Here is a 14587-nt window from a genome sequence, read left to right as displayed (position 1 = left end):
TTGGGCTACACATCGCTTTGTCCTTAGGAGAATAACTGGCTGGTTGGTTCACGGATGAACAGCAACACACTAATAAAATTCAGGATTTCACCATCATTGTTACCAAGAAATCAAATGGAGACAGTTAATTCCGAACAGCAGGGCTGAGTCAGATCTGAATATAAATAATAAATCCCTATCTGTGTGTCTGCATTCAATTGTCTTTGTCATCATCCCTTTCAGGCATTAGTGTCACTAATTTCATTTCTTCACTAATGTTCCTGCGCATCATCAAACCCTGAACAGAAATGTTCTGCCACATCAAGCTGTTGACAGGACAGGCAGAGAAGCAGAAAAACAAAACTTGAGTGGGAACCACTGTCATGCAGCATATGAGATGCCTCATTTTTTAATAAGTAGGCCATTTAAAAAAAACAAAAAAGGAAAAAAAAAAACATTAAGAATTGCCAATATTATGGTGATTCCATAATTCCTGTACTTTGAGCAAAAATGTCCTCTGGTGAAACAACAATGCATGTTTCTCATTAGGCTCGGAGCTCAGGGATCAAGTTTCAAGTTGTGCTTTTGTGCCAATGGACACACCAGAACAAGTCGAGTTCCTGTCCAGACAGAGCTTGCCAAATGGCTCAGTCAGACAGCTCTGTGCACCCCTGAAATCACAACTTTACATCTGCACAACTAATCAGCTCCAACAGCAGCGGCGTCACACGTCTTCCAAGAACAGGGCAAAGGGAAAGTATAAAAAAAAAAAGGTAGACGGCACAGGAAGTCGTCGGGACAGCTGTCTGCAGTCAGAACCATTAGATGCAGCTGAAGCTACAAAGAACCCACTGCAATGCTTTGCTTCCCGTCTAAAGCTCGATAACTTCCAAGAGGGCCACTCGATAGCCTGAATTTTGACTGAGGAATGTAGAAAAGTGTCGGTAACACGAGTCCTAAATAGGTAGACTTGCATTCCTGGATTTAAAGCATCGCCACAGGTGGTAGAAACGGGGGTTATCTCACTTATTAAACACACCACAAGGGGCTGCTAGAGCACATATTTACATTACAAAACATTTACAGTCAGACATCCATCAAAAATGCTTTCAAAGGAAACCCCCCTTCATTCCACGAGACTGTGTAAACCACAAGTCAAGAGTTATTGATAAAACAGAGGAAGACGCATCATTCTAAGTTTTAAATGAGGCCAAACAAAGAAATAAAACTACATAGAAAATGCTTTAAAAAGAGTCTGTTTCCCGTTTTGTTGATTTAACACTTTTGTTAACATCTGTAATTTACTTACAGGCAGCATCAGGACAGTACCAGGGGGTCCTGGCAGACCATCAGCACCAGGAAGACCAGCACGACCAGGAGGACCCTTAGTCAGACAATAATTCACATAAGTACACATATATATACACACAATGCACACAGAAACACATTTGTTTGACGCATAAGAATGAACAATTACCCTCTCTCCAGAATCTCCAGGGCTGCCTGGTGAGCCAGAGGAACCTGGGGGTCCGGGTAGACCCTGTTGAAAGCAGAAGATCTCATTTGACTCCCATACATACATAAGTGAACAGTCATATTTTCTCCTCTAAAGGTTTTTCCGCCTTTATCTTGCAAAGTGGTCACACATGGGAGAATGGAATGCATGAGGCAATATGGGAGAGCTTGCTGAGCTGTAAATCCTTTGTGGGGCACTCTTTATTTGTTTACAGCTCCATGCTTAAATGGCTGGTCTCTGTGGGACTCCATCTGCAGGGTGTCAAGAGCAACTGTGTCTAAAAAAATCTTCCTAGATAAATAATTAAGTTTACCAACATCTGGGAAAGTCCCTGTCTCTTTGGGGGAAGAGTTTTGGCCACGCCCTTTGCATTAGAAATCAAGCAGCCAGGGATTTCCAAACATTTGAATTTTGTTATACGATTAACAGAGTGAACAAATGGCTGACATCAGTGGTCATCAGCTTTTATGTGTGGACAGAGATTAAAAAGAAAATGCCACTGATTAAAAGGGAAAGAGAGGAGATTGAGAGGGAGAAGCTTGGATTGACATCATTTCTGACGGATTGACTTACTGTCGGCCCTTCAGGCCCAGGCGGACCCTCCACCAGCATTCCCTAAGACAGACAAACATGGGAAACAAATAAAAAATAAAAAGCATTAGTCCCCAAAACTTTCTCATGGCCTCATTCATAAGTGCACTCTCTCTTTCACACACACATCCATCCTATCTATTAATACACAGCTTCAGTTGAAGGAGTACACGAGTACATGTCCCGACACAGCTGCCGATCAACTTTTCTCAGTCTTTTCTCACTAAATGGACATTCCTGCTTGTCATTTCATTTCAGTTATGCCTGTGATTAATACACAGTGTGCAGGGGAATGAATGAGTGCACAGATGCCCCCCAGGTGCTCTCCTAACCCGGACAAGCTTAGGGAAGCACACGTCTAATTTAAAGGTGCTATACAGTATGTCCATCCATCCATTTTTCTACCGCTTTATCCTCCACATGAGAGTCATGTGCCGGAGCTATATGTAAGACATTTGATATATAAAGACATATAATGATCCTCATATGTCATTAGAGATTGAGGAAACATGTTCCATTGAAATACTGGCTTCACTGTAGCAATGGTGCAGGTTGTCCATCAATCCATCCATCTTCTACCACTTTATCCTCCACATGATGAGGGTCGCACTTTCATTTGCTGTGTTTAAGTGTTTATGTTCTTGTTTTGCTCTGTTGTGCGCGACCAAAAATGTAGCTTGTAACAGCTGTTTAGTCTCGGGAAACAAAAAAAAAAAAAAAAACCTCACTACCCCTCTCAGAAATGTCTCGACCAGAGGAGAAGAAAGATAGGGTGGATACTTTACTCCTGGTCAGGGAAGCAACAAACTTCAGCCAAGGTTAACCAAGTCTCTCTCTCACATAAACATTGTTGGCAAATATCTAACATCCAGTAAATAACATTTACAGTCTGGTATTCCAGATGCCTTGTCGCCGTTTGTCGTCGTTCCACAGTGTAACACAAGGTATAAGTGGTAACCACGCCTCTGTAGTGTTTTCGCTCGGGATTGCAGTAACTGTTTTAAACGCTAAAGGTCACTGTTGTACATATTTTACATGTATATATCGCTTTGAAGTAACACGGTATGTAATTAGTTCCGACAGGCAGATGAGATCGGCACAACACCAGGTAGTGTCTGTGCTTTAAAATACACTTTAATGGACTAACTGAAGTGTATTTCTACCATATACACTCGTTTTAGTGAAAAACAGCCGGCCACCTCAGCTTGGCAAGGACTTAAAAAACACATGGTTGCAGCTCTGCGGCGACAGAGATATTGCTTTGTTTGTTTGCTCTTGTGGTGACACTTTGGCTTCCTGCTTCATTGTGAGGACAGACACCCACATATTATCCAAACTCATTTAAAAAAACGTGATCTCAGCCTTTTTCTTTCTTTTTCTTTTTTTCCAATCTACCATTCAAGCTGTGCCCTCAAACTCTTATTTTTTTTATAAAATGAACCCCAGCTCATCAAGTTCCTGGGTTATGCCTACATTTTGCCAGCTGTGTATCTTGTGTGTTTACAATAGACTGCATTCAAACTAGTTGATAATGTATTGTACAATATACACACACACACAAGTGAATGGACATTGAGAGAAATGGGAATAGAGTGAACACATGCACTGCTTCCTGCTCTCACACATAAACATGCAGACACTCACTCACACAGGCGTGTATACTCAGTGGAGCTCAGTGACAGTTGTTTGCAGTGGAACAGCTGTAGCTCTATAGGAAATATACATTTCTCATAAGGAGTCATCCTCATGTCGACTATGTTCAGAACCTCTGGATCTGAACCGGAGGTGGATGTTTTCCACCTGTGTGTATTTAAACAAATCCTAAGGTTTGTGCGACAGAGAAAATCCATTCTTCCTCGCTTTTGTTCTGCTTGTATCTGCCTCCCTCCATCTCACCATGTTTACACACTACCCACGCTCTGTTTACAGATTATTTACACTCCCTGCAAGGCCCCTTTTGAAATGTTTATGCTGAGGTGCTGATGGCAGACCCTGCCCGTGGATACTATGGGGAAAGTTCTTGTGGGCCCTTAAGAGTGTGCTGGGTCTTAGGGTTCTCATTGAAAAGCGAGGAGTGGATATACTGTGTGTTGAGAAGGAGATCACACATTAAGAATCTGCAGTTACAAACATACGCCCATGCATACGCCCATGCATACGCAGTCATCTGTTGCCTAAATATTTAGTTTAAATAGTGGCCACTCACAGGCTCAATAACAGCAGGTTCTCCCTTCTGTCCCTTCTCACCACGAGCTCCGTCGACCTACATGCCAAACACAAAAACACAAAAATAATCAGTTCCTCCTCCCCCTAATCACCACTATCATCATGCTTTATTTTAAGATCATGGCCAGTGTGTCCTTCCAGTATATCTCACCTGTCCGTAATACTCGTCAGTCTCAGCAGGCAGAGGTTTGCGTTCGTAGTCGGCATAGTCATCATAGATGTCTAAGTCCTCTAAGTCTGTGATATGCTCCTCTGTGAACCCATCCAGATCGGTGTAGTCGCCGTCGGCCCCGGTGCCCAGGCCTGTTCCGGTGGCGATGGAGCCCCCAGCTCCGCGTGATCCACCTCCAGTATTGGAAGAGCCTCCCACGGAAACGGAGCCGCCTCCAGCAGACCCGCCGCCAATGGTGACGGTAGAGCTGCTGCTGCTGCTCCCACCTCCTCCACCACTGACATGAACTGTGCTGCTGCTGCTGCTTCCACCGCCACCACCAATGTGCACTGTGCCGCCACTGCTGCCTCCACCACCACTGATGTGTAATGTGCTGCTGCTTCCACCTCCACCTAGGTCAAGTGAACTGCTGCTGCTGCTGCTGCTGCTTCCACCTCCACCTAGGTCAAGTGTGCTGCTGCTGCTGCTGCTGCTGCCACCTCCACCGATGTGAACGGTACTGCTGCTGCTGCTGCCGCCAGCGCCACCTCCACCGATGTGAACTGTGCTGCTGCTGCTGCCGCCACCTCCGCCAGTGGTGTAATGGCCATCTGAATAATCGTATCCATCGTAGTCATCATAGGTCGTTCCCACCTATAACAACACAGACCTAGTTACACAGCTACACCAAGTTACAGAATACGATGAAAAAATATTACGTTTAAAACCCTGAGCCAACTGTTTTTATAATAATTATCAGTTAGAAATGCACTTATTTCTATGGAAATAAATAGGTTACATCTTTCTTCCTGAAGCTGCAGCAATGAAAATGTTCCCTCAGATTCCTTAATTGCAGTGTTTCCCAACCCTGAACACTGCCCTGCATGTTTTAGATGTTGCCCTCCTCCAACACACCTGATTCAAATGGTCAGCTCGTCACCAAGCTCTGCAGAAGCCTGATAACGAGCTGTTCATCTGAATCAGGTGTGTTGGAGCAGGGCAACATGTAAAACATGCAGGGCAGTGTTCCCTGAGGACCAGGGTCGGGAAACACTGCTTTATTGTATGAATTTTGAAAGCATTCACATGAGTATTGTTTTCACATTGTGGGGCCTTAATTTATGTATCTGACATATTCACATGAGTGGAGGTAGTTTTTGTATAGAGCGATAACAAAGAACACAATCAGATTTTTATGGCAACACACATTAAGTACAGAAGTGTACTTGATGTATACTTTGTCAACTTACTGATGTTTCATTGATGGTGATTCTTGAAGCTCCTGCTCCTGCTCCTGCTCCCGATGTGATGACCTTTTCAACCACAGTCCCTGTACCGAGGTCAACTGTCCCTCCTCCTCCCAAATCCAGTTCACCCCCGGTGCCAATGCTGGTGATGGTGACGCGTCGGGTGTTGTCGCCTTCAGGTGCCGTTGTGGACTCGTCGTAGTAGGACCCGTAGTTGCCATAATTGTCGTAGTTTTCATAAGGAGTGACCTCCCCCTCCTCCTCGTATGCGCCATCGTCATCGGTGTTACTAGAGGAACTTGACGAGGAGCTACTGGATGAGCCAGAGGATGAGCGAGTGGATGAGCCAGAGGATGAGCCTGTGGAGATGGAGGTCAAGATTTTTCCACCAGCACTGCCTCTCACAACCTCCTCAACTTTGGTCACTACGCCGTCTCCATCGGTTTCTGATCCCTGTATGACAGAATGTAAGATTGTAAGATTGCACTTTGGTTATTGTATAAAATCCATCTAGTGCCAACTATGTGTAAATACCGTGTCTTGTTTGTCAGTTGTGTCATAATCGCCAGTTGAGTCATAAGGCTTGCCATCCACGTCACCGTAGTAAGGGTATTCATAATAGTAGTTGTCCTCGACCTTGTCCTAAAGAAGACACATTACACAGGGACTGAGACAGCGTGACGTAGAGAGTGTTCAAACCAAAATCACTATCAATTATTAAAAATAGGATTTTTCAATATGATCCACAGTTCTGCTGCCGCCGACGGCCTGATGAATGTGCGGCAGGAAGCCCATCGATCAGCAGCACATAGGAATGCCTTTAACTTGCTGAAACCATGCACTGTATCGCCCTGTTGTAACATGTTATGTCTGAATGACAAATTACTTTCCACAGCTTTAAAAAAAAAGAAAAGACAAATCTGTCACCCTACTTCTAGTCAAGTTTCTGTACACCTCTTAGGCAGAATGACAGGCCCCAGCATAAAGAAAAAGATCACGGAGAAGAGCTTGCTGTCCATCTTGTAACACTTTTCTGTCACGCCTTAAATTAGCATGCACATGGTGTATTGGTATTCAATGTGGAAAGCAGCACAGTGGAGTGTTGCAGGCTTAGGCAGGTACCACATAATTCCTGAATTAACTAAATGCATAGCCTGATAATGCTGCGCTTCACAGTCAGCCCTTTTCTTCTGGCAGAGTGCACATGTCTATTCAGCACAGAATACAAGATCTGATCTGAGTGTGAGAGACAGTTATAGACTAAGGGAAATAAACGAGAGAGAATGATGAATAAAACCACAAAAAGTACATTTAGTAAAATGCAGCCTGAGGCTTTCAGGGGTGCACAGTAGGTAGGAAACATTATCATAATACAATGTTTTCAAATTGGTCAATATCAGTAATGATCACAATGAATGTAATGGGATTTAAATCCACAGCAGGTATTTTCTGACACCAGGGATCTCTCCAGTTAGTTAGATTATATACAAAAACAAAAGACAACACACTGGCTAACTAGTCGTACCGAATATATGATAGCATACAAATGTGGTTGCACACTTGCTATGTGATTTACAGTAAACGCAAGTTACGCAGCTAGCCCTCTGTAGTACACAGTTAACTCATAGGAGAGTATGTAGAGTTGAGTGTATGTTGCCTGTTCTGATGCCCATTTAATTCATTCATAGTTCGGTCTCCATGGTCATTTCACGGTAGTGATAGATGGTAAAGCGGATAATCTCATTACAAGACATTAGTCTTGTCATTTTTGGATATTCTGCAGAACATAATTTCACCACAGACACAGCCTTTTTTAATCCAAAGGTATTGTATGCACCGTCATGAGAGAAACATGTTGCCTTTTTGAGGGGTTAGGATTTGCACTTTACTTAATTATGTCTCTTTTTTTTATTTACTCTTGTTTAATTTTTGGCAAAAATAAAGGATTAAGACTGGGGTTTTTCCTTTGTCCTTCCTGAACATTGAAGAAACCAGTTAATTGTGGTTGGAATGTCTTAATGAGCAGAAAAGAACAAATTCCTTGTCAAAGAAAGAAATTCATAGTCATTATACGTGTTATATCTCAGTGTGCAATCTGAAAACATTATTACAGAGGTTGAGAAAGGTTGTGTTACTTACAACGTTATCTGTGTTGGGGTCCTGGTTCTGGGGCTGATCGGGCATTGGCACTTCACAATCGGGGCTGTAGTGCTCACAGTAGTCATAGGCAGCACGATGGTCTGCTACAATCATTAGTTGCTGGATGTCTCCCTGGAATCCAAAAAAAAAGAAAAAAGAAAAACAGGAAGTCATGAGACTCACTGGGCACAGTTACAAGTCATGCATATAAACAAACAAGCAAACGACCACTAGTGACAGACATGGCAGATCTCGCCAGTGGGAGGGGGGTGAAAGTGAAGCAAAAACAAAAGATGAGGGAGAACATCTGCATGCAGCTTTATCACATCCAGAACAGCACTGAAACTAGGTCACACCGGGGGAAGCTGAGGGTGACTAAACGATGAAGAACTTTGTCCGAGGTCCAACGAGTGTCGTTTCACCACCAGAGTGTGAGACGCGCACAAAAAAAGTTCACAGCGAACACTGTTGAATTACGACAGAACATGGAACAGCTGACTTAATGTGGCTTACACAAATAAAAACACAACCCCAAGCTCTCTCACTCTCTCTTTCTCTCTGATTTTTGCTCACTCACGCGCACACACACACACACGCCCACACCCAGTACCTCTTCAACAAGATGAATGACTTTAAACGGAACACATAAGACCCAAAGCCTGAATAGGACATGAGTGATTCTACCCTTGAGCTAATTGTGTTAGATGAACAGATAAACTTAGCTTGTGCGACATGGAGAACATGAGCAGACCTGCAGTTAAAGATAGCTGACCTGAGTCACTGACGTAAAGGTGTGTGTGTGTGCGTGTGCACAGTGAGCCAAGGTGCAGGCAAGGCAAAACGGTAGCAGAGGTGATGGATTTAAAGAAAGGGACAGAAAGAAAAGAGAGAGAAATGGAAATTCATGAGAATGACAGAAGAGCAGGGGGAGAACAAGGGAGGGAAAGAAACGGCTCAGAAGGATCCCCGGGCTACATAGGGAGCTGGGTGTGGGTGCTTGCCACATGTTTCTGAGCAAAATGTGCATGGCACCGAAATGCTGTATCGTACTGTATCTATGCAAACATGTCCTAATCACACTTCCAAATCCGGTGATGTCATCCCCCATCAGTCAAACACAGGGTCAACTGGGCGAAAGGAAATATATTTTCGGGGGGGGGGATGAGATTCACAAAGCCATGCAACTCTGGGAACAGAGCATGCAGTGTTTTTGATTATATCCACTTGCCAAAAGTCTGAAATCGCTCAACATGTCCTTCCAGCTGAAATTCTCCAAGGATAACTTTAGCTTTTTTTTTTGACAAACAGAAATGGATTGCATTTGTGGTGTAACCAGTGACAGTTCACCGAGGAGCTCCGATCCCAATGCTACGCTCAAACACGCCACACACAACTCTGTATTTGGCGCCCTTTAATAACCATTACAAGGCACCTCACAAGATGATGTTTCCTACACTGTCCTTGGCTTTTGGGGTTTATGGGGGGATGCGGTAAAACAAATCCCAGTGCTTCCTGTGAGACAGAAGGCCTGGAGTAGCCATTACACAACTCGGCTATGGACTCTGAGCTCCCAGAAAATATTAAAATGTCAAAAGACACAGACTTGGTATCAGTTTGACAGGTGGGTCCCCCTCATCCTGGCAGGACGGTGGGTCACAGCTGCACTGAGAGGGGATGATGGTTATTCACTGTTCTAAAAGGAGTTCACATGAAATAAGGAGTACAACAAAACAAGCCTTGCTCTCTGGAAACCGTTTCCCTATTCACATGTCATTCTTTTGCTTTACTTTTTTCCTCTCCACACTCCCAGAGTAGCCACAGGAATGACGGTGTGGATCCTGACCATGAGTCAGTGAACTCCTTATTTCACCAAGACAAAGCAATTCATCATACACATAAGAATAAATGGGAACAACTCAAAGAAGTGTGACATGTGCACAGAGGCATGCCCAGACAGAAAAGTCTTATGATATATGGGTCATATTTAGGCAGAAAAAGCAGATGGCTTTGGCTAAAGGTGTAGGAGAAAACAGATGAGCATAAATTGGATTGGATTGGGAACCTGAGATGTGTTGCAAAAATGCATCAGTCAGTTCCAGCCGCCTGAAGTTTTATTCTGTGTTAAAAAGGTCTCGGCGGTAAAAAGTGAAGCCAAGCACTGAGCAATGCACAACAACCAAATGCAGATGGGTATTCAAAGATAATTTAGGGGAAAAAAAACACTTTAAGAGGCATTCTAGCAACTTAAAAATGCACTTTTTGGTTAAGTTTTGACAAATGGTGAGAGAAAAAAGTCCAACAATAATGCACTTTTCCATTTAATATGGTTCAAGTTTAACATAGGATTCTAAATCTCTCATGTTGTCACTTAAAAGCAACTGTTTATTGCCTCTTTAAGCTCCTCCTGACAATAGCAATGTGCACCCTAAATTTATTTTCCAACAACAATGCCCAAAAATCCTAAAATGTGCAAAAAGTCTGCATCAAAAAAAGATGTTTTCCCTCATGATTTAATTTCTCTCCTCCATCTTCAGAAATAAATCCATTCCGTGCGCAGTCACACGGCGCATTAGTTCCCACAGGAGCGTCACACCTTCACAGTAAAGCTTTGTCAAAGTCTTGACTCACCGTGACAACCACAAAAACCCCTTTCTGATTTCCTGTCTGTCACTGCACCTCGCCAGCCCGACTGTTGTGCCAAATGTTATAGAAGCCGAAGGGGAACTGTAAATATTCCTACACTGCACTCCAGCTGTAAGCTGATGCCAAATTTCTCATTTAGTATTCTGGCAGGAGAATAGTTTGATGGTGGGGAGCCACACGGTGAATGCAGCATCAAGGATTCAGCCAATGACGGGTTAACCCCAACACTTAAAAGTAAAACGAAAAGGCCCGTCAACAGAAGCTGATATACAACACAAAATACACTATATGATCAATATACAGCACCATGTGGAGAAAGAAAAAGCACCACCAATCCCACACCCAAACAGAGCAGACCAAAAAGTGCAGCATTACAGAACTGCATCCAAACCCTTAGGAGAGCATTAAAAAAAAAAGCAATCAGCTCTTATACTTCAGAAGATACGGTGACTTTTTTTTTCACAGTGGAGCATCATGTGGTACAACACAGTGGTACTTAAGGCAGAATTTTCAGACAATAACAGGCCTGCTGCTGTCAGCATCTCCCTGAACTCTGCTGAAATATGACTCCGCTACTGGCCAATTCTCTCCTTATGTAGAAGTGTGGCTGCCAGCAAAGGAAGACCTCACTTCACATAATTCACGGTAAAGAAACCATAGAAGGCACGGGAGGGGGGAACAAAAAGTGCATCTTATAACAAGATTACAGACGCAGAAATCGACAGATTTCATTGTTGACTCTCACCCCGTTTGGCTCCCACACTGTAAACTCTGCTGGATGTTCTGTTTGTGTCCAAGTGGGGGCAGGAGAGTGCTCCACTGAGCACGAGTTCAAACATCTGTCTCCATCTAAACCTCACCCACAATCATGAAGGGTGGACTGAGTTCATTGTTCTCTGATTAAAAAGATATGATGCATGGGACTGAACGCAGTATAGAGCTGTATTTTCAAAACTCATCACAACATTATGTTTGGTGTGTTACTGCTGTGCAAAATGAAACACACACATGCTGTGCACTCTCTTCTTTCCCTCTTCTTTTTGTTCTCTTCCACACATATTTAAGTAGAATAAATCCAACAAAAGCTTTGTTTGATTGCACCTTTTTTTTAGGATTTGGGTAGCATAGGATTAAACAAACATGACAAACCAATACTTTTTTGTTGTTCCCTAAATCCCCGGAAACAGCTGATAGTGGCTGTGTTTACTTTTTACAACTCAGCACAATACAAAGGCGGCAGCTTAAAAAGATCATGTCGAGTTTTCCTTCATTTAAGTTGTCAGCAGAGGAGAATGGGTAGGAGGGCCCCACTGCAGGGCAGGATAAGATACTGGGAGGTCCGAGCTCTGGCTGTATTTTAATGTGAACTACTCTCACAACGTGTTTACACAGTCACCCATGAGCACTGAGCCAGGTCTTGGTCCCACTGCCAGCCCACACCGGCAACACTCGCAGTTGCAGTGCCTGGGCGTTTTCCAGCCTGACCACAGAAACCAAACAACACGCTGCAGAGGTCAGCGCACTGCACAGCGGCCATAAATCAGCGCGGACACGCACACAGAAGTGCACAGGGGCACACATACAGAATAGACGTAGCATTGTCGAGTTACATACGAGCAGTGATGTTGCGCGGAGCACGCATAAACATGCCACCAGAGGAATTACACTCAACAGATATGTAATTACCTTTACCACACATCAAGTACTTTCTCACCCACATGCACTTTCCCCCCACCAGACCGTTGCAGAATCCAACGGCTGCCAAGAGCAACAAACCTGTCTGCCACCCCACTTAGCCACTACACGGCAACCTCACCTCTTTAACACGACCCCATTTTTTTTCTGGACCCTCTCTAGGTCTTCTCCCCCCCGAGTGCCTATCACACTCCCCACTGTATAAGATTTTAATCCCACACCTATGGCAACTCAGAGCAGCCATATTCCCATTTCCCATTATTTCTGGGTAGTGGAAACCAGAGCAGCTCGTAGTTTCTGAGTGTTTGGCTTGGCCATTTGCTGAGGTGCTGAGGGCAACACTTCAGGGCTTGCTGACACAGTGAAGGAGTAACGGAGGGAATAGAGGGGCGAAAGACAAACATCTGACATGAGTTAGGGAAATTCTCTTAATTATCCATGGTGGAAACTCCATCCTTCTTGAGGCTACTGAAGATGACGCGCCATTCCAGGAACTGAAATGTATAGTAGAGGCAGTGTGCTTTGACAGTGAAGCGTGACCAATACCTCAGACAAGATGATGCACAAATACAAGGCCATAGTGCAGGATTTTAGATTATATACTTTGGATACAACACATTCGGTGACTTATATAGACTCTTGAGATTTAACGGCCATTGAGAAATGACATTAGGGCCATTATTCCACTGCGAATGACGCAGTTTTACGTTTGCCACACTCTCACTCCACTTGTAACAGCACATAATCAGTGATGCTTCAGTGCGGTATGCGCCTGGATACATCTGGATCACTGCATATCTCCAGATCCAGACAGATTGCAGTTGCACATATGGGGGTCACAAATCATTGTCAAATGCATCACTTCTCCACTGACTTCTCCAGCTTATCTGTGGGAAAACACCAGCTTGTCTTAAAAGTCGTACAGTCAAACGCTGCAGCAAAATAAGGAGAAAGAGCTGGATGTTTGATTCTGACAGTGAAGTGTGTACTTTAACCTTTTCAAGGTTGTTTGCCATATGTATTTCAATGTCTGGTCTGCGTGGTCATGAGTAGTGATTTAGTGGATTCAAGGACCAATGGCCTAAGTAAGTAGGGTATTTCTGCTTACAGGGCAATTTCTGACAAATGTGTGCTAACATAGCAGAGGCCCAGTCAAAGCCTGAACCTCCGAAACCTCAGAAACTACACCAAAATAAACAGATTCTGGAAAATCTGCATCCATTTTGTCAACTGTTAGGATGGTAAATCAGGGGAATGTCTTTACCGTAGATGGCCAAAACACATGAACAATAAATAAGGGGGAGGCTGAGGGACTGGCAGGAAGAGCTAAAGTTTGTGTAAAACTCATCATGCAATCACAATATTAACAAGCATCAAGCTCATGTGTTCAGTGTTTTTACTACTTTTTCCTGGCTGCGGCTGCAGCCTCTTGCTTCATCCAAGCTCCTCTTAAATGCCTCGCAACCCTTTGCCCCTCTTCCTCTTATCATACTGCTTTTATTCCCTCGCTCATTCCATTTTCTAATCCTCCAGTTTATCTAACCTCCCACTTCTTCTCATGAATCCCATAAAGCTTTCTTAAATCTTCTCTCTCTCTCTCTCTCTCTATATATATATATATATATATATACATATATATATATGTATATATATAAATATATATATATATATACATATACATATATATATATGTATATATATATACATATATATATATATGTATATATATATATATGTATTAACCTTCCTCACACATGCACATGCAAAACCCACATCTATCACAGTCTATCAGCAGCAACCAAGGAAACCACTGGATGATGTCACGTGGCATGCGTGCTGTTCCAAGAATGACATCAGAGGGAAGAGAGCTCCTCATTCTTTCCAGAGGATGACCTAAAGTTTTTGGCTCCCTTACTTCAACCCACTGCGCCCCCCCACCCCCCACCCCCCATCCTGAACATCTTGTTTTTCTCGTCACCAAAACCTCCTGCTGATCCACTCCACACCAACTCTTCTAAAACACAAAATGTACTGTATATAGTATGTAGATATGACTAGATAAGGACTACATTGTGTGTTTGCTCACATTATCACTGCACGACAATGTCGTTTTTTTGCTCCTCTTTAGCTGAGATAATAGAGGTCCAGACAAGAACCGCTGTGTTTCCATGGCTCCAGCTTGGCCTCTTCAATTCACTCGGAGTCCCCTGCGAATTACCTAGCTCTGAGTGAGGCCAAGTTGTGCATTTGTCCCGTTCGTGTTCCCTCTGACAAATCGCAGCCATTTATTTCAGTGCTACTTGGAACTCAGGGATGGGCACTGAATTATCTCCAGGGGTTTGTTTTTTTTTCCTTTTGGCACACTCACTGGGAGGCAACCGTGAATAGAGAAATCAGGAG

The 14587-nt window shown here is 43.6% G+C and overlaps 1 protein-coding gene across 2 annotated transcripts in view; it reads right to left on the bottom strand.

Moving 5' to 3' along the window:
- Positions 1 to 14587, bottom strand: part of col5a1 (procollagen, type V, alpha 1) — a 78774-nt gene that overhangs the window by 37615 nt on the left and 26572 nt on the right. For both annotated transcript variants that reach the window (XM_058617733.1, XM_058617732.1), the window contains exons 5-12: positions 7850 to 7981; positions 6245 to 6352; positions 5714 to 6163; positions 4464 to 5117; positions 4293 to 4349; positions 2069 to 2110; positions 1457 to 1519; positions 1289 to 1363 (exon numbers count right to left, since the gene is read on the bottom strand). In XM_058617733.1, the coding sequence (XP_058473716.1) occupies positions 1289 to 1363; positions 1457 to 1519; positions 2069 to 2110; positions 4293 to 4349; positions 4464 to 5117; positions 5714 to 6163; positions 6245 to 6352; positions 7850 to 7981 (1581 nt within the window). The remainder of the gene's footprint in view (positions 1 to 1288; positions 1364 to 1456; positions 1520 to 2068; positions 2111 to 4292; positions 4350 to 4463; positions 5118 to 5713; positions 6164 to 6244; positions 6353 to 7849; positions 7982 to 14587) is intronic.

Source organism: Solea solea, chromosome 19 (genome assembly GCF_958295425.1).
Source record: "Solea solea chromosome 19, fSolSol10.1, whole genome shotgun sequence".
NCBI lineage: Eukaryota > Metazoa > Chordata > Actinopteri > Pleuronectiformes > Soleidae > Solea > Solea solea.
Note: the sequence above shows the minus strand (reverse complement) of the source record. Positions and strands in the feature narration are given on the sequence as shown.